Consider the following 22,890-nt stretch of genomic DNA (forward strand, 5'->3'; position numbering starts at 1 on the left):
TATATAAATTTTTGTTTAGTTTGTTCTGGAGGACCTGAAAGGATCATCACCTTCGACTGTAGCTACAGTGACTCCACTCCGTCCACCGAGAGGCCTTTCATCCCCCACTATTGTACCTACTGTAGATTTAGAGCCACAGCTACCACCCAACGTACCTATTGAAGCCATTGCAAAGAGAATAAAAACCGTTGAAGGTATTCATTTTTTTATTTAAGGGCTTGTTTGATTGTTTTGGTGTATAATGTTTAGGTTCAGTACTTACGTGTTAATGCCATGACAGCAGAGGTTGCGCCACTGCGCCTGCGTCTGTGATGAGCAATTTTATTGCTTACACGCGCATGCAGTTATCCTTTGGATTTCTTGTTGCCTCGTTGTTAGATAATTCTTGACGTTTTAGTACTAAGAAAATGCGCGTTTAGGATTCGCCAAAAACAGAACAGATGCAGTTTTTTCAGGAGTGAAATATTTTACAAAAAAATGAAAATTCGCATACTCTCATGAGATAAAGCTTTACTTTGGAATTTTGACAGTTGAATAGGAATAGAAGGACTCCTACGTGCTTAAGTTAATCATATATAAATTTTTATGCCAAAATTCTCTATCTCTCCGTCAGTCTTCAGAAACATAGAAAGAAAGTCAGGGAAGGTGGTAGAAATCAGTCCCCAAATCCCCCTGTATTCCTGGGAATATTTGGAAGGTAGGCCTACACATGTATTAACGGTTAACGCCATCGAAGCACAAGTTGTGCTAATGCGCCTGCGCCAATAAAATACAACCTCGATGTTCGCACGCGGACGCAGTTATCTTTTGGATTCCTTGTTGCACTTTTGTTTCCTGACGTTTCGACGCCATTTTTATTGCTACGAAAATGCGTATTTTGGATTTGCCAAAAAAAAACAAGATGCATTTTTTTCCAGGAGCGAAATATTTTACTAAACAAGCGATGATATACAAATTCCCGTGATACGAACTTTATTTTGATAAATGTAAGTTATGGAAATATAATTTAAGACAGTGCCATCAGCAATTGGGTCTTTTACACCTAAAAACGATTTTTTTTAGACCTAAAATTTTGCTGACCTAAAATTTCGGTCCATATTCCACCTTAATCTGATTGGTATTTTTTTATATGGTTTGGCGCCAAACTTTAAGGTGTAGATTGGCCCCGCTCAAAAAGTGCAAAATCTACAGCTGTTGTGGCGTTAATACGCAACTGCTTAAGACTCAGCGCCAACCACGCCACTGTCTAACCTGTTGGTGGTTGCCAAGATTCGTGAATGATCTGCGCTCTTTGTTTTTCGTGTTCTTAATCTCACTATTTGATCTCGTGTTCTTGTGTTCATTGATCTGTGTTCGTGTTCTTCCAAAAAGCTGAAGAAATGCCTATATCAGCACCAATTAGCTTCCAACTATTGTCTGCAAATACTTTGTTTTTATATGCTTTGATTCATCAAATAGATAGAAAGACTGATGTTACAAGTTTCAGTAATTTCTTGTTTAAAAATATTATGATTTTACTCTGATTGGTCAATCATGGCGATTATACTTGATTACTGAGCATAGCTCAAATCCTGAATTACGCGGGATATATTATTGGCGCTGTAGTCCTGAGTAAACTTAATTTTATCCACAAGTGCGACTACGATGTGTCACGGGCATTAAGTGGAAGATATTTAAATATATTTATTTTCGACAGAATGTTTGGAAATGCTTTAATTGTTTAGTGTAGGAAGGCGATGAATTGTTATTATGACCTACTGCAATAGAACCTCTATCATACATATTTTCAGTTTGCGTTTATGTAATCACGTGTTTACCAGTTTATGTTTATGTAATTGGAAAAATTAAGGGGACTGGAAAAAATATTATGGCATTTTAGGTTTGAAATCATTATGGAAAAGTCTCACGGGCTTGGCAGCTACCCCCCTCCCTAGAACACAGAAATTGTCATGGGGATTTACTTCACGGGGGATAATTTTCAGTGTGAAGGAAAATTTCCAGGCATAACTTTACCAAGGGAGAGGGGATTCCTAGCCTGATGTCCGAAAATACACCCTCCACGACCTAATAAATAGTAACAACTTAAATGGGTAAGATACCCAACACACGGAAAGTGCGTGTATCCCAAAGATCGTCTTCGATGGCTAACTAAACGGTTCTCGCCGTAGCGATTTTCCGCCCAAGAGATGGAAAGACAACTTGTCATCGATCAGCAGGCCACATCTTCAACATCCGCAGAAGATGGAAGTTTTTATAGAAACTACATCCACTGTCTTGGGAAAGACGGTCGGGAGTTCAGTTAGTAAGACAGTGAAGGAAGTACATACGCTAAATTTTATTTGAAAGGGTAGTTCAGGCTATATATCAAGGATATCATCGACATATTAGTATTATCAACAGTATATTGTCATTTAAATTGATATAATCTTGATATACAACACTTATCATATGATAAAGGATATATACAGTAAGATAACGGTATCATACGGTATACTATCTTTATTAACGATATACAATCATTGAAATTGGGTAGTTCGGACTAAACAAGGACATCTTAAAATAAATATATTTTGGATAGCCGATTCAGTGTTATTATTTTAGAAAATTTTTGTTACTATTATTTATATTAATATTTTCTGTTATTATTGTATTTGTATATTCTCATTATTTATATTATTATGTATTGTTATTTATATTATTATATTACCCATTTCGATCAGTAATTTGTATACTGATTATTTTTGTCATTATTTTCCTCCTTTAACTCCATTTCGATGAGACGCATAGAAATTTCTTGCTAAATACAACCTAGAAGAACATCAGTAGGCAGTTTTGAAGGGATCTGTTTAGTTTTCAGTAAAGTGCAAATGCCAAGTTTTTGCAAGACTATAAAAAGATAGTAGCTCTTATTTGTCATAATTCCTGTCCGTTTCAAGTTTAACAAATTACATTGTTTAGCTATGTGCTTTAGTAGTGCTCTTTACAAATTTAAACTGTTGTCTTTTTTCAATTTAATAACGCACAACGCCAACACCGAATGGTCGATAAATTTTTCAATTTAATACGCAAAACGCAAAATTGTCGGATATTGAGCCGTTTTTTATCCTTCTTATTTGACTTCAACTGCAATAAGACTACATCCAAAAAGAAATATAATATCACGAATTTTTTCGATTTTTATTGAGGGTACTTTTCACAAAAATCTGCGTTAAATTTTTATAGTTGGCCAATAATAGGGCATTTCAAAACTTTATTTTTTTTACGCCAAAAATCAATCTTCCATAGAGGAATTTTTGGTGCGGACCCATCTAATAGTTGGACATCTATTTGTTCTATAGCAGTTACTCCAACAGGCAATGTTATATTGGTCCACTCCGTGGATGAAAATGATATTGCTGCAGTTTTAGATGTTCGTTGAGGATAGAAGTTGCTTCGGCATGGAATTAGGAATTAGAGAAGGTAGTGTCTTGCTCCATTTCTATGGATTACTCTGAGAAATATGTCGTTAAATGGGAAGGCAAACCTCTCCCTGAATTATATTATCTTGGAGGTTTGAGTGTCCTAGATAAAATATCAAAGAAATTGACAGTTTTTAAGTGTTTGAAGGTTCAGAGTGCCAAAATTATTTGGAAAATTAGTGTTTCGAAGACTAAGTCGTTTACGCTGTAATAAATGAGAATGAACAAGTGATGTGAAGGTTATCACCAAATTGATAGCATAGCTGGGTGGTATTTTTGTAAGATGTGAAAGATGTGTGCAATGAAAGGTAGAAAGCAGGAAAAGTTTTGCAGCTAGAAAATATTTGGAAAAATAGGAAGATAGGTCGACGAATAGCTAAGATTAAAATATTGGAAGCCGCGGTAATGACAGAGGTCAAATGTGTCTCTGAAACGTGGGCACTTTGAAAGATTGAGGAATATATGCTAGATGCTTTCTAGATGAATTGGGTAAGGATAGTTTTATGAGCAGGGAAGAAAGAAGCCACATCTTTCTTTAGAAAAAAGAAAGTTTCGAAAGATTGAAGAATATATGCTAGTTGTTTTCCACAGGAATTACTTAGGATTGCTCTATGAAGAGGGAAGGGAGGCGGAAGAAGAAATGAGCCATATCTTCATCTTTTAAGAAGAAGAATGAAGCTTCAAAAGATTAATAATATAAATATATATAAATGAAAAATATATAATATTTAAAAGATATATAAAAAATATAATAAAGATATTAAAATATATATCTTAAAAGATATATAATATGTATTGACCAGAGGAATTGCTCTAAGAGCAACTTTAGGAAGAGGGAAGAAGCAACATCCTCCTTTCGGAAGAAGGAAGCTTCTGAAGATTAAGGAATATATGCTAGATGTTTCCCAGAGGAAATTTTAAGGACAGTTTTAGGAAGAGGGGCGGTTGAAGGAAGAAACCACATCTTCTTACTTTAAGAAGAAGGAAGCTTGGAAATATTGAGGAATATATGCTAGATGTATTCCAGAAGAATTGTCTAAGGATAGCTTTAGGAAGAGGGAAGGAATTAGGTAGATGGAAGAAGCTACATCTTCCTTTAGGTAGAAGCAAGCTTCGGAAGATCGAATATTTATTTACTAAGTGTCCTCCAGAGGAATTGTCTAAGGACAGTTATAAGTACTCGTTTGACTCACCATCTATAAAACAGTAGGCTGTACAAGATATGTGGTTCAACCCCATTTTCTGGGCTTATAATGAAATAAGGGCTAAAATGGCCAGGCGACGCTTGCGGATGAAGCATGATAGACTATCTAACTGGGCTCTTGGCCACTAATTTTGGACCAACTGATATTGACTTTGTTAATAAACACAATTTTAACTCATTACAGTTTAGATCTACTGTACTAATGGAAAAATCTGTGTTTTGCTGGCGTACTGTAGAAAAAATCGAAACTTGTTTTAACAACAACAAACAAAATTGAAAAAAAAGAAGAAGAAGAAGGGCGTCATTGAGGTTGGAAGTGGTTAAGAAATCCATCCATGTATAGAGGCATTGCAAATGAATATGCCAATACCCAGAAGAAATTCCAAGTGCCAGCAAAGTTTATTGCACCTACATTCCCCCCCCCCCCCATGGAGTTGGTCAATCCATGCCATAGTCATGGCATTTTAGCACCTCATGAATAATCATGATTGCTAATTTACATAATATTATAGTTTGTTCTGACTCTTTGTCAAGCCTAGAGCTGCCATCTGCATCTTTTCAGCATAAGAAGGATATAGACACTTTTCACTGTCTTAGCATTATGGATAATCTTGCTTCAAGAGGCACTAGAACTTACCTTCAGTATGTTCCAAGCCACTCAGGCGGATGGAAATGCCAAAAATGCTTTAAATATTGACCATCGAACTGGGAGACCAATCTCTATTAGAGACATATACACCTGTAGTTTTATCAGAGGTATTGTTAAAAAGAATAATCAAATTTTATCTCCCTTCCCCATTAAGTATCTTTCAAAAATATGTTATAGAATTCGGTCTGACTCAGGTGGACTAAACAGGTGGGCTCAAATAGGCTAAACTTTCAGGTGTTTTCAAATCAGTTCCCTAATTCAATTGGCTCTGTTCCCTCTTCCCTTCTTTGCAGGTACTGTAATTTAAAAAGTGAAGCAGTTGATCATTGTCTATTTGAACGCAATATGCTGACGTCTGCACAGTATACCCTGCAATGTTACCTGTTAAAATGCTTCAAACACCATAAAATCTCACTATCAGCTAAGAGTATCCTACTATACTGCACACAGAGCTCAGAACTCAATGTTTATCCTCTTATATTTCATCTCCTAGAATCAAAAGATTTACTGAAAAATCTGAGCAGATTCAAGATAAATAAGAAGCAACCAATTCAGTAGCTCTGTTCATCTCGCAGAGTGAATCAAAAGGGAAAGGGCTGAATAGTCTCGACTGAAAAGCCCTTGTTTGCTGAAACAGAAGAAGAAGAAGAAGAAGAGGTCACAAGAAAAGGATTTAAAGAATATCGGATGTTCAAAGGAAAGATTGTTCTACTGGCTGTATGCAACTTTCACGAATATATTTACTCCCTAGAATGGGGACTGAAGGTTTTCTTTCGGACCCCTACGCTCTACCCCTTCCCCTCTTCTTCAAACCGCCTAACTTTATATAAAGTCTGAAAATATTTTTGATTGGTGAACAATATTTTTAGGAATATTCTTATATTTAAAATTGGGGCCTGAGAAGAGTTTCCGAGATCCTACATCCGCACCTTACTTACTCGTAACAAAATGCATTATACACCTTTTAAAGATGAAGAGTGACAGATTGCCAAAAGTTGTGCTTTTTGGCCATCTGCTTGGGGTCGAATGAATAGCACAAAAAAATTTCTATAATATCGTTTTAACTTATTTTTTGACGCACTTTTTTAAAAAAGTATTAAACGATGACTTCGACGAAAATTTACTGTTTGGATTATTGGACTCTGAAATTTCAACTTTCTTTTTGAAACTAGGTTTAAGGTACCAGAAATTTTTTAAAACGTTCTTTTAGTAAGCTTCTATTATTATTATTATCTATGCCATTTCCTGGCTCTTATTTATTTTTTTTAAATAGATATAAAATAGGAATTAACAATATAGTCAGATCCGAAAGGATTGGAGATAAGAGCTTAAAAACGATCTCCTGAGTTCTTATTTAAGGGGAAAGTCCCACATATCAGAAAAAGCCACTTAGTTTCACATTAGTATATTAATCGAATATTTATGATGTGTTATCCTTTTTCTATTCACCAACTTGATTATTGTGCCTTTTTTCAAGATGTGAACAAAGATTCTGACCTTAAGAATGGGGCAGGATCCCAATTAGCAATTCAGCGACGAAGGCGACCAAAAAGAAGGTCAACTGGTGTCGTACAAGTCGGCTTAGAGGTAAGTCTTATGTTTTATAATCTACTTTATTTATAGCGTTTTATATACGTCATTATTTTATATACGTCATTATCATCATCATTATAAACGTCAATGGTACAGGATTCCAATTATGTTTTATAACCTTCGTCATTAATAACGTCACATATAATGTCATTCTAAACATAAAACTCACGTTTTATATAACTTATGACAGACTTTTGGAGATTAACATTATCTTTATGCTTAATTGGTAACTTGAAACACACTGACAAAATGGTTTCCCAACCTGAGAAAACGGCCATGGAAGAACGTTGTAGTGTTCACAAAGCCTGTGACATGTTTTGTCACAGCTTGATTTTTTTTTGTGCTCAAAATACTAAACTTAAATGAATCATAAATTGAGAAAGCCGAGAAATACTCAGTTTATATTGCCCAATTTACTTTGCAAGCCTACACTTTAATACTATGTAACATGAGTGCACAGGGGGGGGGGGGAATGATATTCCGTGCCAGATCGACCTTTCTTGCGAAGGGTCAGATCTATTTACACCTCTGGTATAATTTTCAGACAACAATTAGACCTGGGGAGGGGGTGGGGTGGCTTTGAAACGCCTGTTATTTGTTCAGAATACCTAACCTTGTTGGGTTTCAATCTATGATATCTCTTTGAATGGTATTATAGAACGTCCGTATTCTGCTTATATGAAGACGTTCATATCCATTCCTTTGGTCTCAACATAATTTTTTCAATTTATTTCTGTTCTTTTTGTTTCTCATATCTCTTTTGCTCTACAAGTCGTTGGCATTCAGTCTCCGTCTGACCATTACAAGTCTATATTCTATTCAGAAAGCGATCTTAGAACGATAACTGAAATAGAAAAAATTCCTTAGTAGAAGATAAATGATCCTGTGAGAGGAATTTAATTTTTGTTTTCATAGCATTCATAGGAAAGGCCATGGGTGCCTTCAGGAGGCTAGAGATATGCCCCTATCCCTCCTAAAAGCTTAAAATTGGCAAGGACTGCAGATTTTTCCGAAAAACTGCAACACTTTTCTAATAAAATATAATATCGAACGATCAACCCTCCTCCTCCCATATACCTAGAAAATATATTTCCTTAAAGAGAAATATTCGTGGAGACTTCCATTCAGAAATCAATCTGTGAACGCCAGCCTGGTGCCAACTAAGCATGAAAGTTAGATCCATAGAACATATCCGCCCTCCCTATATCTCTAGGTCAAAAGCTAATTAGGCCTTAATATTTATGTCTATGAGGGATTTATCTTCTCATTAAATACAGCGTGAGGGTGTCCCTGGCATTCTTCTTTGTCCCTTTTCCAATTAAGAAAAGGTGTTGAGGAAGCAAAAAGAAAGTTTTTCACATCGTATTTATTTTCTTACACCGCTTATGTCCTATGTTAAATTCAACTTATATTTTGCTTTCTTAGTATAAATGTTGCTTGTTACACAGTTCCAGCTCTAGTGTAGACCAATTGTTTGTCTTTCAGTTGTAGCGGTGGCCTCCAATGCTTTTTCTTAAAATTGTTGGGGAGGAAGGTGGTCCTCAGACATTTTGGGAAGTTCTCTCAGTCTTAAATATGTATTTGGGATATGTAGGGTAAAAAAAAGGTAAAGGATACGGCATTAGACTTTACAGTCCCTACTGGTGGTGCTGATCTCTGTTGCTCGGCCCTTCAGCCAGGAAGTGCAATGGAGGGCTAAGGGCCAGCCATTCTGTGCTTTCGCACACCCTTCCTGTTTACCTTCCCCAGATTTCTCCAGGTACCCATTTAGAGCTGGGTCGACTCTGGTTAAGCTTGCAGAGTCACGCCGCTGACCCCCGTCCCAACTGAACAATTGAGTACATTGGGATTCGAACCCGCGTCATTTGGAATATATATATGCTTTCAATGCGTCAGCTTAGTTTTTCCCTTTTTGAGTTCTTTAATTTCTGGTTCGGCTCCTCATACATTTCTGCACAGAGTAGCAGAGATCTTGGATAGATCCTTGTCTTTTTAAGGTTGGCTCAGATGCTCCCATGAAAATCTGAAAATATCTTTAATATATCTCCTGTCTCTGCCTTCTCACTTAAAGTTGCGGAATTGTGCTCTTTACTCTTAAAAGTATATTTTACTATCAAGAGAATAAACTAAGAACGAGTTGTTTATGCTAACAGTTCGTAAGCCCCACATTTAGAGAACATTTCTTCTGTCCCCCTCTTTGGGCGATAAGTTTATTAAAACTTTAATATCTTATAGCATTTTAATCACTCAAAATTCTTTAATACATCTCCTGTCTCTGCCTTCTCACTTAAAGCTATGGATGTGTGCTCTTTACTCAGTGCCTTTAACCCATTATTAAAAGTATTTTCACTTTCAAGAGATTAAACAAAGAACGAGTTATTTATGCTAACAGATCGTAAGCCCCACATTTAGAGAACATTTCTTCTGTCCCCCTCTCCGGGCGATAAGTTTATTTAAACTTTAATATCTTATAGCATTTTAATCACTCAAAATTCTTTAATACATCTCCTGTCTCTGCCTTCTCACTTAAAGCTATGGATGTGTGCTCTTTACTCACTGCCTTTAACCCATTATTAAAAGTATTTTTCACTTTCAAGATAATAAACCCTTTAACCCATTATTAAAAGTATTTTCACTATCAAGAGAATAAACTAAGAACGAGTTATTTATGCTAACATGTCTAAGCCCCACATTTGGAGAACATTTCCTTTGTCCCCTTTCTCCGGTCTATAAGTTTATTAAAACTTTAATATACACATCTGCTTAGGATTTTCTTGCCTTATTTTGTGTCATTTGCAAAGGGAGGCGAGTCTCTTCGTAGTTCCCTGTCTCATTAAGAGAAGTCGTTTATGAAGCAAAACGAAGCTGTTTTATAGAGGTCTTGATTCTTTATTTTCCACTTCTTTTCTCATTTTGCCGCAAAGAGTTTGGCAAGGAATAAGTATTTTATTCGTCCTATGAGATGTCTCGGGGAAAATGGACTTAAAGCCGTTTTTTTTCACTCTGCTAACTTAGTTGGTTTGCTGACCTTAACGTTTAGTTCTTATAGACGTCTCTGCTGCAATTGTTCTCATTTTTCTTTTGTTATTTCTTTGTCATCATCCAAGCATCATAAGCGCGTCTAGTAAGTTCTCCTCTCATCCTAAAGTTGTTGTGTTTAATATATTCTGGAAAGACAGTTAACAATTAAAGCAGAGTTGTTCTGAGCCCCCTCTTGCCCCCCTCCCCCCGCTGAACGGATTTATTGCCGCGTGTATGATAAATAGGCCATAAATACAAATGCAAATATTAACCAAAATATAACAAACTTTTCAGCTACATGACATTTTTTGGGAAGGGGGGGGGGTGTATATATTCTTCGAAACAGAAAACACAGTGTAGCCTAGTGTGTGAACTGTTTCAAATAAGGAAATCGTATTCATATGTTCAGGAGAAGGAAGGGATACCCAGGACTTGATGCTAATGAATAAAAATGATGACCAAAAATGTCATCTAAATGTCTAAAAAAGCCTAAAAAACGCTGTAAAGAAAACAAAATATTATAAACAAAATTAAGTACATTTATACAGAAAAAATACAAAATATTAAAAGATAAATACGTTCTGAGACCATACTGGCTATGCATGACTATGAAAACGTCAAACGTGTAAGAGAAAAATCAAATAGGTGAAAAACGAGGATTTTATCAGCCAGTAGCAAAATATGAAAAACCAGCAAATATTTCGACAAGGACCTCCGCCAAGTCGTCCTCAGTGCTAAAAAAAAAGAAAGAGGAAAAAGAAACAAAGAAGAAACAACAACAAAATCTAACCTTTTTAAGTGAACTGTACGAGAGGAAAAAAGACACTGAATCAAACAACAAAAACCAACTTGAAATCAATGAAAGAGAAGTTACCGATTAGATTGAATTAATATCCTATGCCTTGCAACAGATTTCGCCTGTCTACAATTACGGTTTTCATTAGATATGCGGACAGGTTGTCTTAAATTAGGCTGGGCGAAAATATTCATAAGGTCTTTTAATATTAAATTATTATAAATTGGGCTTAAGGAAATATCTCCCGTGTCTCTATTTATAGCCAAATTTCTATTTATATGTTGTTGTTTTTTTATCTCAATTGCCTCTTTAAAAGATTGCGGTAGGCCATTTACGGTAGATATTAAATTTGCCTCTTCAAAAAGAACTAAATGGTCAGGATTTTCGTATATATGCCGGGCCAGAGCTGAATCAAAGTTGTCATTTATATTTTCCAATCTCAGGGACTTATCTATTGAAATTTTGTGTTCATGCAATCGTTCCCCTAGTTGTTGATGGGTCCTGCCAATGTAAAATTTTCCACATGAACAGGGGACTCTGTAGACACCACTACCTAGTATAGGGTCCGTTTTATCCTTTCCCGAGTTGAAAAAAATGTTCAACTTTTTGTTCAATTTTGAAAGAAACAGAGAGATTATGTTTTTTTTTAATTTTCCAAGTTTGTCGCTGAGTTTCGAAACGTATGGTAATGTAGTGAAAGTTTTTTTCTCAATTGCCAGTGTAACTGAATCAAGGGGGATGGGCTCCCTGTTTTCCAGTTTTACATATGTTTAGAACCCTGTCGACTAAAGAAATTACTACCCCTCTTTTTACACAAGGAGGGTGATTTGACGAGAAATGTAGATACCGATCAGTATGGGTCGCTCCTTGCTACAGTTCGTTACCACGACCTGTTTGACAACCCCGCTCTTCACGCTAAAGTTTTTTTTTACTGTTCTAAAAAGCAGAGTTAAGAGAAAGAGTCAAACTTTAACGTAAAGAACGGGGGGGCGTTGATGAGGAAGCAGCCCCTTTCACATACGAAGTAATTTCTGTTCGTTTTAAGTTTTAATGTCGCTCCTTACTTTCCGTTAAAAAAACTTGTTTTTTTATTTAATAGTCAGAAGACGCGAAATGAAAGTAGCAGCTTGCAAAAGAGAAGAAAAGGAGCTGTTTCCTTGACTAATAAATAAAAAAAAAACAAGTTTTTTTTTAAACTGAAATCAAGGAGTGACATAAAACTTAAAAGAACTGAAATTATTCCGCATATGAAAGGGGCTGTCCTCTCCTCCACGCCCCGCTCTTTACGCTAAAGTTTATTGTTGTTTTAAAAAGTAGAGTTGTGAGAAAGAGTAAAACTTTAGCATAGAGAGCGAGGCGTTGATTTCTGCTCGTTTTAAGTTTTAATGTCGCTCCTTGCTTTCAGTAACGAAAATTGCGACTGAATCTTGTACGCCTTTTGTAATGGCATAACTGTTCAGATGCTGAATAATTCAGGTGGTCATACAAACTTCCTTTGTGTTTACACATTGCAGTATGAAATGAATCTCTTCTAAAATTTTACTGAGGAGTATTAAGAATGAAATTATATTTTGTTACCAGAAGACATGGAATGGAAAATTTTGGCAAGAATACAAAGTTAAATGATGAAAAATCATCTATGCCGCAGCTGCAGTTAGCAAACCAGTGCCCCCCCCCCCTACAAAAAAAGTTGTTTCTCTTTCTGAAACTGTTCAGATTCGGGGTTCTATTCGTGGTGGGTTTTTTGTGTGCCTTTGATAATGGGGAAACTTTTCACCCTTGAACTTTTCAGGAGGCAACGCAAACATTTCATTTGTGTTTACACATCAAACAGTTCGTGGTAACGAACTGTAGTAAGGAGCGACCCGGCTCAATAGTAACCGAAACTCTAAAAAACGGAATTTTTATAACAATAGTTACATCAAAAGAATCGCATTTTGATGCTGATTTTAAATACATAAGTTTCGTTAAGTTTAGACTTACCCATCAAAAGTTACGAGCCTGAGAAAATTTGCCTTATTTTAGAAAATAGGGGGAAACACCCTATCAGCGTATCAGAGAACCCTACCGCAGAAGTTTCAAGCATCTATCTACAAAAATGTGGAATTTTATATTTTTTGCCACAAGATAGATCACGGATTCGTGTTTATTTGTTTGTTTTCTTTGTTTTTTTGTTGTTGTTTTTCCAGGGGTGATCCTATCGACCCATTGGTCCTAGAATGTCGTGTTAGGGCTCATTCTAACGGAAATGAAAAGTTCTAGTGCCCCTTTTAAGTAACCAAAAAAATTGGAGGGCATCTAGGCCCCCTCCCACGCTTATTTTTTCCCAAAGTCACCGAATCAAAATTCTGAGATAGCCATTTTATTCAGCATATTCGAAAAACCTAATTACTATATCTTTGGGACGACTTACTCCTCCACAGTCCCCGTGGGAGGGGCTGCAAATTACAATTTTTTGACCAGTGTTTACACATAGTAATGGCTATTGGGAAGTATACATACGCTTTCAGGGGGATTTTTTTGGTTGGGGAGAGGGGCTGAGGGGAGGGGGTTATGCGGGGTGGTCTTTCCATGGAGAAATTTTTCATGGGGGAAGAAGATTTCCATGAAGGGGGCGCAGGATGTTTTAGCCTTTTTTTAAAGAACAAAAAAAAATTGAAAAAGTTTTTTCCACTGTAAGGAGCAGCATTAAAACTTAAGTCGAGTAGAAATTATTATGCATATGAGAGGTCCACCTCCTCCTAGTACCTAGCTCTTTACGCTAAAGTAACTTTAATAATTTCCAGTATTTATTCTGCGGCCTTAGTGATTCAGGGGTCATTCTTGAGGAATTGGGACAAAAATTAAGCTTTAGTGTAAAGAGCGAGGTATTGACGAGGTGGTGAACCCCCTCACATACGTAATACAAACATATGAGTATAGAAGTTCGTTACGTAAGCTAATTCGAAAGTTACGTATATTTTTACTAATGAAAACGTTCGTAAAAAATTAGAAGTTCTAGTTGCTTTTTTAAATAACCCAAAAATTGGAGGGTAAAACTCCTTCTAATACCTCGCTGTTTATGCTAAAGTATTTTTAGTAATTTCAACTATTTATTCTACGGCCTTTGTGTTTCAGGGGTCATTCTTAAATTTAAGCTTTTCTGTAAAGAGCGAGGTACTGAGAGGGGGCGAACCCCCTCATATACGTAGTAAAAACATACGAATATAGAAGTTCGTTATGCAAGTAAATTCTTAAGTTACTTATATTTTTAATTATAAAAACGTTATTAAAAATTAAAAGCTCTAGTAGCCTTTTTAAGTAATCAATAATTGGAGGGTAACTAGGCCTCCTCCACCGCTCCTTTTTTTATCAAAATCATCCTATCAAAATTATGAGAAAGCCATTTAGCCAAAAAAAAATAAATTAACATGCAAATTTTGTTTTAATTATTCATGTTTGGAGAGCCAAAATCAAAACATGCATTAATTCAAAAATGTTCAGAAATCAAATAAAAAAAACAAGTTTTTCAAATTGAAAGTAAAGAGCGATATTAAAACTGAAAACGAACAGAAATTTCTCCGTATGTGAAAGGGGCTGTTCCCTCCTCAACGTCCCGCTCTTTACGCTAATGTTTTTTACTGTTTTAAAAAGTAGAGTTGAGAGAGAGTCAAACTTCAGCGTAAAGATCGGGGTGTTGAGAAGGGAACAGCCCCTTTCATGTGCGGAGCAATTTCTTTTCGTTTTAAGTTTTAATGTCGCTTCTTCCTTTCCGTTAAAAAAACTTTTGTTGTAGCCAGAAAACACGGAATGAAAAACTGCGTCAAAAATGAAATGTTATTTATGGTCTAAAAATTACCATTTCGTATTTTTGAATTATTGTAATATTCAAACAGGTGTGAAAGCATTTTTGTATTTACGTATCGGAGATACGGAAAAATGTAACGTAAAAAAAACGTAAAAAAATCTACGTAAAAAAATTTACGTAGATCGGAAAAATGTGAACTATGGTTTCTTTTATTTTTTTTTTTTCATTAATGGGAAAAAAAATGGGTTGAATATTGAAAATCTATATACAACCTTGTAAAGTCTATTACAACTTCACAATGGTGTAAGAGTTCGTGTCCTATATTAGCTTTTTGTTTAATGCTTTTTTAGTAATTCGTATTTTATCTGATACCCCAATGTTGGTGTGGTATGGTAAATACCACCTGTTCGAGTGTGAAAATCACACGTATGTGTTATTTTTCGAGGGCAAGTTTTGCAATGAGGAGATTACAAGCGTAATGTATTGACGATGGGATTGTGTATTTTTCGTCAGTTGATCTGGAATTAAAAATTAAGTTACAAAAATAATGTTTTTGAATAAAAGTAAAAAACAACTTTAAAACTTAAAACAAACAGAAATTATTACGTATATGAAGGGGGTTGTCCCCTCCTCAACACCTCGCTCTTTACGCTAAAGTATCTCAGTATTCTAAAAAAAAGCTTCTTATTGTTCTAATTAAACGACCCTTTGTTTCAGGAGTCGCTCTTAAAGAATTGGGACACAATTTAAGTCCGGGGTGGCCAACCCGCGGGCCGCGGGCCGTATGCGGCCCGCTGAAAACATTTTTGCAGCCCGTGAAATTTACACTTTTTAACACTTTTATATTCTGCGAGTTCATGATGCGCGTACATCTTGAAACATCAGAGATCCGATGTTTCACTCTTAACAATGTCGTCTATCGATGTATATAGCCCAAATATTATATTATTATGTTGTATAGTCCAAGTATTATTGAGTCATTTTATGCAAGTATAGGTTTAAATATAACATGGATATATATAATTGTAAATACGGCCCGCAGAGTTATGAATACATTTCCATAAGTGGCACGCGAGATAATTTGGGCTGGCCACCCATGATTTAAACTTTAACGTAAAGAGGGATGTTTTTAGGAGGATACCCCCTGGAAACCTCCCTCCCCATGAAAAATTCCCCCATGGAAAAAACCCATCCGAAATCGCCCCATCCACCCGAAAATGTATGAATGCTTCCCAGTAACAGATACTATGCGTAAACAATGGGTAAATTGATAACTTAAAGACCTTTCCCCTGGGACGGGGGGGTCATGTTATACCCAAAGGCATATTTATTGTGCCTTTCAACTATGATGAACAAAATTGCTATTTCAAAATTTTGATCGGACGATTTTTTTTGGGGGGGAAGGGGCGGGAAGGGAGCCTAGTTGTCTTCCAATCTTTTTGTCACTTAAAAAGGACACTAGAACTTGGAAACTTCCGCATAATTTCTGTTCGAATGAGTCCTCTGTCGATATTCTAGGACCACTGAGTCGATATGATCACCCCTGAAAAAAATTAACACGCATCCATGATCTATTCTTCCGACGAAAAAAAATGAAAGAATTTGAGGTGCTGAATTTGATGCTGTGATTTTCATTAAGGATCTTTGACTTTTGGGGGTTTTCTTCCCTTTTTGGAAAATTAGGCAAATTTTTCAGGCTCGTAGCCTTTGATATGTAACACTAAACTTATATATTTGAAACTTATATATATTTGGAATCGACATAATAAACCGATCCTTTTGATATCTCTACTGGTATCAAAATTCCGGTTTTTAGATTTTCGGTTACTATTGAGCGTCGCTCCTTGCTTGCAGTTTGTTACCAAGAACTGTTGGATTGCGTCAGATACAAAAAATCGTCTCTGATGGAAATTTTAGTACGAATTTTGCTGGCAACAGTTGTGTAATCTTAGAATCGCTCGACAACGCTGGTTGAAACAAGATAAATTTAATATTATTTCTAAATCAGATAAATTTATTCATAACACCATAAGTAATAAAAAAGTACAAATTAAAAAAAAATAATCACGTAAAGGTTAATTACATGCTGCATAGGAGAAAGACGTCATTCAAAAGTTGGTCTCACAGGTGATATGAACACAACATCAAAGAGTGGGAGAAAAAGAAAAGTTCTTGGGCAATGAATGCTCATGGACAACAAAATGTTGTTAGCAAGCTGATACAAGTAATATAGAGAGCTGCTCTACAGCAGCTCAGAGGTCTCCTATATATCAGTCAATTCTATTATGGAACTCCATCCCTTCGGATGTCCCTCTTTTTCTTTCTGCAAAGGCATTATTTCGTCGGGTCTTTCCAGTTCAATAATTTGTGTCTCTCTTTTTAATTCTATCCCAATTTGTATGTCACTTCTCTTCTTTTAAAATCATTTTCAGCTATATGTTAAATCTCCTTCTAAATCTTCTATCTGTTAAATGTCCTTGTCTTGTTTCAGTGTTTTGTTGTTTTTTTTATTTCTTTGTATATATTTTATAAAGTGCTTTATTCTTGTACTCTGTGGTCCATTACAAGCAAAGCTTCTTGGGCCTAGTAACCGCTTTACTCTTGTAATTAAATAAAAAAAACAAGTTTTTTTAACTGAAAGTAAGGAGCGACATTAAAACTTAAAACAAACAGAAATTACCCCGTATATGAAAGGGGCTGCTCCCTCTTCAACGCCTTGCTCTTTGCACTAAAGTTTGACTCTTTCTCTCAACTCTACCTTTTAAAACAGTAAAAACTTTAGCGTAAAGAGCAGGGCGTTGAAGAAGGAGCAGCCCCTTTCATATACGGGGTAATTTCTGTTCGTTTTAAGTTTTAATGTCGCTCCTTACTTTCAGTTAAAAAAAACTTGTTTTTTTTTATTTGATTTCTGAACGTTTTTTAGTTAATCCATGTTTTGATTTCGGCTCTCCGCAGATGAATAATTAAAGTGAAATTTGCATATTTATTTATTTGGCTAAATGGCTTTCCCATAGTTTTGATCGAATGATTTTGCGAAAAAAGGAGGGGAAGGAGGCCCAGTTGCTCTCCAATTTTTTGGGTACTTAAAAAGGCAACTAGAACTTTTAGTTTTTACGAACGTTTTCATTAGTAAAAGATATACGTAACTTACGAATTAGCTTACGTAACAAACTTCTATGTTCGTATGTTTTTATTACGTTTATGAGAAGGTTCGCCCACTCGTCAATACCTCGTCAATAACTCTTTGCATTAAAGTTTAAATTTTGTCCCGTGAATCACAAAGGCCGTAGAATAAGTAGTTGAAATTACTAAAAATCATTTAGCGTAAAGAGTGAGGTATTAGGAGGAGGTGAACCCCTTATATGCATAATATTTTCTGTTCGTTTTAAGTTTTAATGCTACTTCATACTACCAGTTGAACAAAAACTTTTTCATATTTATTTTCTCATTGTTTTTTTAAATAATGCTAGAAAATGCTGCGCCCCCTTTATGGAAATCTTCTTCCCCCATGACAAATTCCTCCATGGAAAATTTCCCCCACATAGCCCCCTCTTCTCAACCCCCTCCCTCCCAACCAAAAAATCCCCCTGAAAACGTCTCTACATTTCCCAATAACCATTAATATATGCAAACACTGGTCAAAATTTCCAACTTGCAGCCCCTCCCACGGGGACTGTGGGGGAGTAAGTCGTCCCCAAAGACATAGTTATAAGGTTTTTCGACTATGCTGAATAAAATGGCTATCTCAGAATTTTGATCCGACTACTTTGGGAAAAAATGAGTGTGGGAGGGGGCCTAGGTGCCCTCCGATTTTTTTGGTCACTTAAAAAGGGCACTAGAACTTTTCATTTCCGTTCGAATGAGCCCTCTCGCAAAATTTTACGACCACTGGGTCGATACGATCACCCCTGGGAAAAAAAACAAATAAACACGCATCCGTGATTTGTCTTCTGGCAAAAAATACAAAATTCCACATTTTTGTAGGTAGGACCTTGCAACTTGTACAATAGGGTTCTCTGATACGCTGAATCTGACGGTGTGATTTTCATTGAGATCCTATGACTTTTAGGGGGTGTTTCACCCTATTTTCTAAAATAGGGCAGATTTTCGCAGGCTCGTAACTTTTGATGGGTAAGACTAAACTTCATGAAACTTACATATTTAAAATCAGCATTAAAATGCGATTCTTTTGATGTAACTATTGGTATCAAAATTCCGTATTTTAGAGTTTTGGTTCCTATTGAGCCGTTTCGCTCCTTACTACAGTTCGTTACCACGAACTGTTTGATAGTTTTTATTTTAGTATTAATAAATTGATTGATTGATTGATTGAAACGAAAAAAGAGAAAAAACGTAATCACCGAAATAAAAACGACGAAAAGAAACTCAAGTAGACAATCTTGAGTTTGTTCTTTTATCAGTTTCAACTCGTCAAAGAGTAACCTCCAGGCTCGACTTATCATTTTATTTTAGCAGACGTTTTTGTGGGAGAGGGGTAACGGGTTCTAGATAAAAAAAGGTCATGTTTGAACTTGATGGTTAGTTCCTAACAGTTACGATACTCTTTTCAGTTTTAGTAAACCCGTATATAAGTATGCATAAGCAGAAACAAGAGGTCACATCTCTGCTTTATGTAAACCTAAAATTTGAAAATTCAATCTTAAAATATCAAGGAATATTTTTTGCTCCCTGAACCCTTCTTAGATCTATTCATTCCTAGATATTACTAGTATTACTACCCTTTGCTAGATAAGACCATACAAGAACTCTTCTGAAACGCTATATCATTTTTTCTTTTTTAGATTTTAGCAATCTAAATTACCCTTTGCTAATATTACTAATATTACTACCCTTTGCTAAAATTACCAATTACCCTTTGCTAATATTACTCTTTATAGTTCGTTAAAACACATAACGTGACAATCAGCGGGATCCTGGAAGTAGCAACTCCTTCATATACGTAATATTTTCTGTTCGTTTTATGTTTTAACGTTGCTCTTCACTTTTAGTCGAAACAAATTTTTAAACAGTTCTTGTATGGAAAATAATTTATAGAATTAGACATGAATTCGAAAAAGCCTACCACGGTGAACCAGAAAAAATCGTATTCAGACTCACATTTATCTGAGACTCCCGCTAGAAGTACCCTAGGGAATTCACCATCAGATGAAACCCTATATCTTTCAGGGGAGAAATAGACATTTCTGACACATGCGAAAGGGGGAAATTCAAAACAAAATCAAGAATAGGACCATCTCCAGTACGAACCGTAGAGGGAGACAAGAATACACTGCAGATTCAAAAGGAATTATTCCCAGATCGAGAAGCCCAGATAAAGGAAATAGATATGGGGGTACAAAGAATAGAATCGGGACGTAGCATTGTCATTGGAGGACTACCAGGAGGAGAACTACCATTAACATTTTCAAGGACTACTCGCTCCCCCTTGGTATAATTAAGCTTGAGCGGCATAAGTATAGAGATATTAGAGATTAAACTACCTTTAATGATATGAGACTTTGTCTCTGATCGCTTTTCTAATGGCCCTTAAAAACATGTTTACGGTTTTTTAGATCAAGGGTGATCACTTATTGATATTAATCTTAGGACAGACAGTTTATAGTATTAGTTCATCTTAATAATTAACACTAATTTTATTATTAGCTCCTTGATCTGTTGTTAATTCAGTCTATTAACTATTTAAGGATATTGATCCTGAAAAGCAGAATGCCCAAGAATCTGGGGAAAATGAAGAACCTGATGATGATGAGGAGGTAAGCTATTTTAATTCAATTGAATTCCAGTTTAATTCAAATAACTCCCCTGTATGTGAATGGGGCAATCCTATTTCGTGAAAAAAAAATGACAGCTAGGTTGGGAAGGACAACCTGAAGACGAGCTGGGTTAACAGAAAAGGAGGCTCTATTTCAACTGCAAAACTAAGAGATGCAGGGACTGTAGGATCAGGATATCGATCCAAAAAAGCAGAATGCCCAAGAATCCGGGGAGAATGAAGAACCTGATGATGATGAAGAGTTAAGCTATATTAATTCAGTTGAATTCCAGTTTAATTCAAACTCCCCTTAAGTGAAAAAAAAAGGATAACGGGTTTGGGAAGGACAATCTGAAGACGAGTTGGGTTGACTGAAAATGAGGTTCTACTTCAACTGCAAAATTAAGACGAAGTTGAAAAGAGAAAAGAGTTGCTAAAAACGAACAATTTGAAAACCAAGTCCGAAATGACAGCAACTATTGGTAAATGCCTAGTTGACGATAACTCATTCATTCCTAATGTGAAATTATGGAAATTTGAAAGAGGCAAAGGGATGCAGGGACTGTATGATCAGGATGTCGATCCTAAAAAGGAGAATGGACAAGAGTCGGGGGAGAATGAAGAACCCAATAATAAGAAGAGATTTTTTTTTTTTTAGTTTAGCTTAATTCAATTAACTCTACTCGGTTTGTGACTGGGTCAATCGCGCTTCATGCCTAATGCTGCTCATATGCGTCCATAAGCTGTTTTTTTTTTTTTTTTGGGGGGGGGGGGTTGCCTGGTCTATTCGCCACTTCCAGTACTGTATAATAGAATTCTCAAAGCTAAGTATAAAAATGTAAGGTACCGTCATTCAACCAGGGGGCTGGAGCCCTTCCCCCCTTATAGGCTCCCATGACGCTGCTTTTTTGCCTAGCTGCTACGTGATGAGGAGGCTATGTTAGAGAAAGAGGTTAAAGATATAACTTTTTCTGTTAATTTTACAACCATATATATATATATATATATATATATATATATATATATATATATATATATATATATATATATATATATATTATTGCAGTCATGCTTGAGCTGTTATTACGGCTATGTTAGAGGCGGATGTTAAAGATACACCTTTTTCTGTTAATTTTACAACCGTATATAACACTGATCTTTGGTGCTCGAATCAATAGTTATGATGAATTATTGAAGTTACATTTCTTGTTGTATGATACAACAAGTACAATTCTTTGTATACAATGATACAATTCTTCGGGGCCCAAGCACTCCCCCAAAAATTCTAATTTTTTTGAATTTATAGGCACTTCTGATTCAATTCTTTAATGAAATTTGTTTTTAAAATTTGTCAAAATCTGTCAAGATTTGTTGGCTATGCCCAGGATATTGATTCAGGGTTGAGATTTTGACCATGAGCAGTTTTTTTGTTTTTTTTAATGTATAGCCAAAATTGCTCACTTTACGTTAATTTGTAGGGATGGCTTCTTTTTGCATTAATTTGCAAACATGTTAAGGATGAGTTCAAAGTTGTTACAGGCCACGGACCCTGTGTAAGGGTTAGTGTCAGGGGCTTCGTTTTTTTTTGGGGGGGGGAGCAAGGGGTGCATGTTGCCCATCCCAATAATTCGGAGAAACCCTTGACTATCCGGATATGGACCCCTAGCCCTTACAACAAAAATGCTAGAGCTTCGCCACTGATTAGTTTCCTATATTTACTTTTTGTTTAATGCTTTATTAGTAATTCGTATCTTGTTTGATTCACCAATGTTGGTGTAGTATGTGAAAACCACAATCCGAGTGTAAGTTGGTAAAGTAAATAAATAACTCGGTATCTCTGAAATATACCAAAGTATGATGAAAATATAATAGCCTAGAAACAAAATTATGGAAACTACAACAGAGTATTATGGGGGTGGAGGTACCCAGACCGCATTACATTAAATGAATAACCTAAAATAACCTAACTTAATCAAAATAACAACTAAATATTTAATTAAACATAGCTTCCATGCAGTTTCCCACCGAGTCGAAGCTAATTGCATGGTATTAAGACCTCAAACCGGATATTGTCTCATGTTCGCAGTACAAATTTTCAAGTATGTACTAGCTAACAAGGAAGTACCAATAACTTTACTACTACTACTAACAACTCACCGTAACACTAAGCTGACTTAGGTCAACACAGCTGCGCGTGCTCCTTCTCCACCCCAATGTATTTAAAGCTTCATTCTCTATTCCTTCCCAAGAAATTTAAATTTTCTTTATATCTTTTCTTACATCCTCTTCCTACCTCATTCAAGGACCCCCTAGTCTGGAACCCATCAGTCTTGGACCGCTAAAAACCACTGCTGGTTCCACTGTTGGAATAAATATAACAAACCACCATTGGGCTATATTGATGAGACCTGCAATACCATATGACATTTTTATTATTTTATTTATAACCCACAAATAACAAAAAGGTAAATAGCGGAGTAAAACATAAAAAAAAAGTACGAACTAGGAGAAATATATACGTTCAAGACAGCCGAACGGAGGAAGTTTTTTTTTTTTTTTTTTTTTTTTTTTTTTTTTTTTTTTTTTTTTTTTTTTTTTTTTTTTTTTTT

At 35.7% G+C, this 22,890-nt stretch overlaps 1 protein-coding gene across 15 annotated transcripts in view; it reads left to right on the forward strand.

Annotated features, from left to right (window-relative positions):
* Window positions 1-22,890, forward strand: part of LOC136040607 (protein phosphatase 1 regulatory subunit 12B-like) — a 223,303-nt gene that overhangs the window by 117,391 nt on the left and 83,022 nt on the right. For all 15 annotated transcript variants that reach the window (XM_065724876.1, XM_065724880.1, XM_065724875.1 and 12 more), the window contains 3 exons: window positions 20-194; window positions 6,789-6,898; window positions 20,214-20,282. In XM_065724876.1, the coding sequence (XP_065580948.1) occupies window positions 20-194; window positions 6,789-6,898; window positions 20,214-20,282 (354 nt within the window). The remainder of the gene's footprint in view (window positions 1-19; window positions 195-6,788; window positions 6,899-20,213; window positions 20,283-22,890) is intronic.

Source organism: Artemia franciscana, chromosome 21 (assembly GCF_032884065.1).
Source record: "Artemia franciscana chromosome 21, ASM3288406v1, whole genome shotgun sequence".
Lineage (NCBI taxonomy): Eukaryota > Metazoa > Arthropoda > Branchiopoda > Anostraca > Artemiidae > Artemia > Artemia franciscana.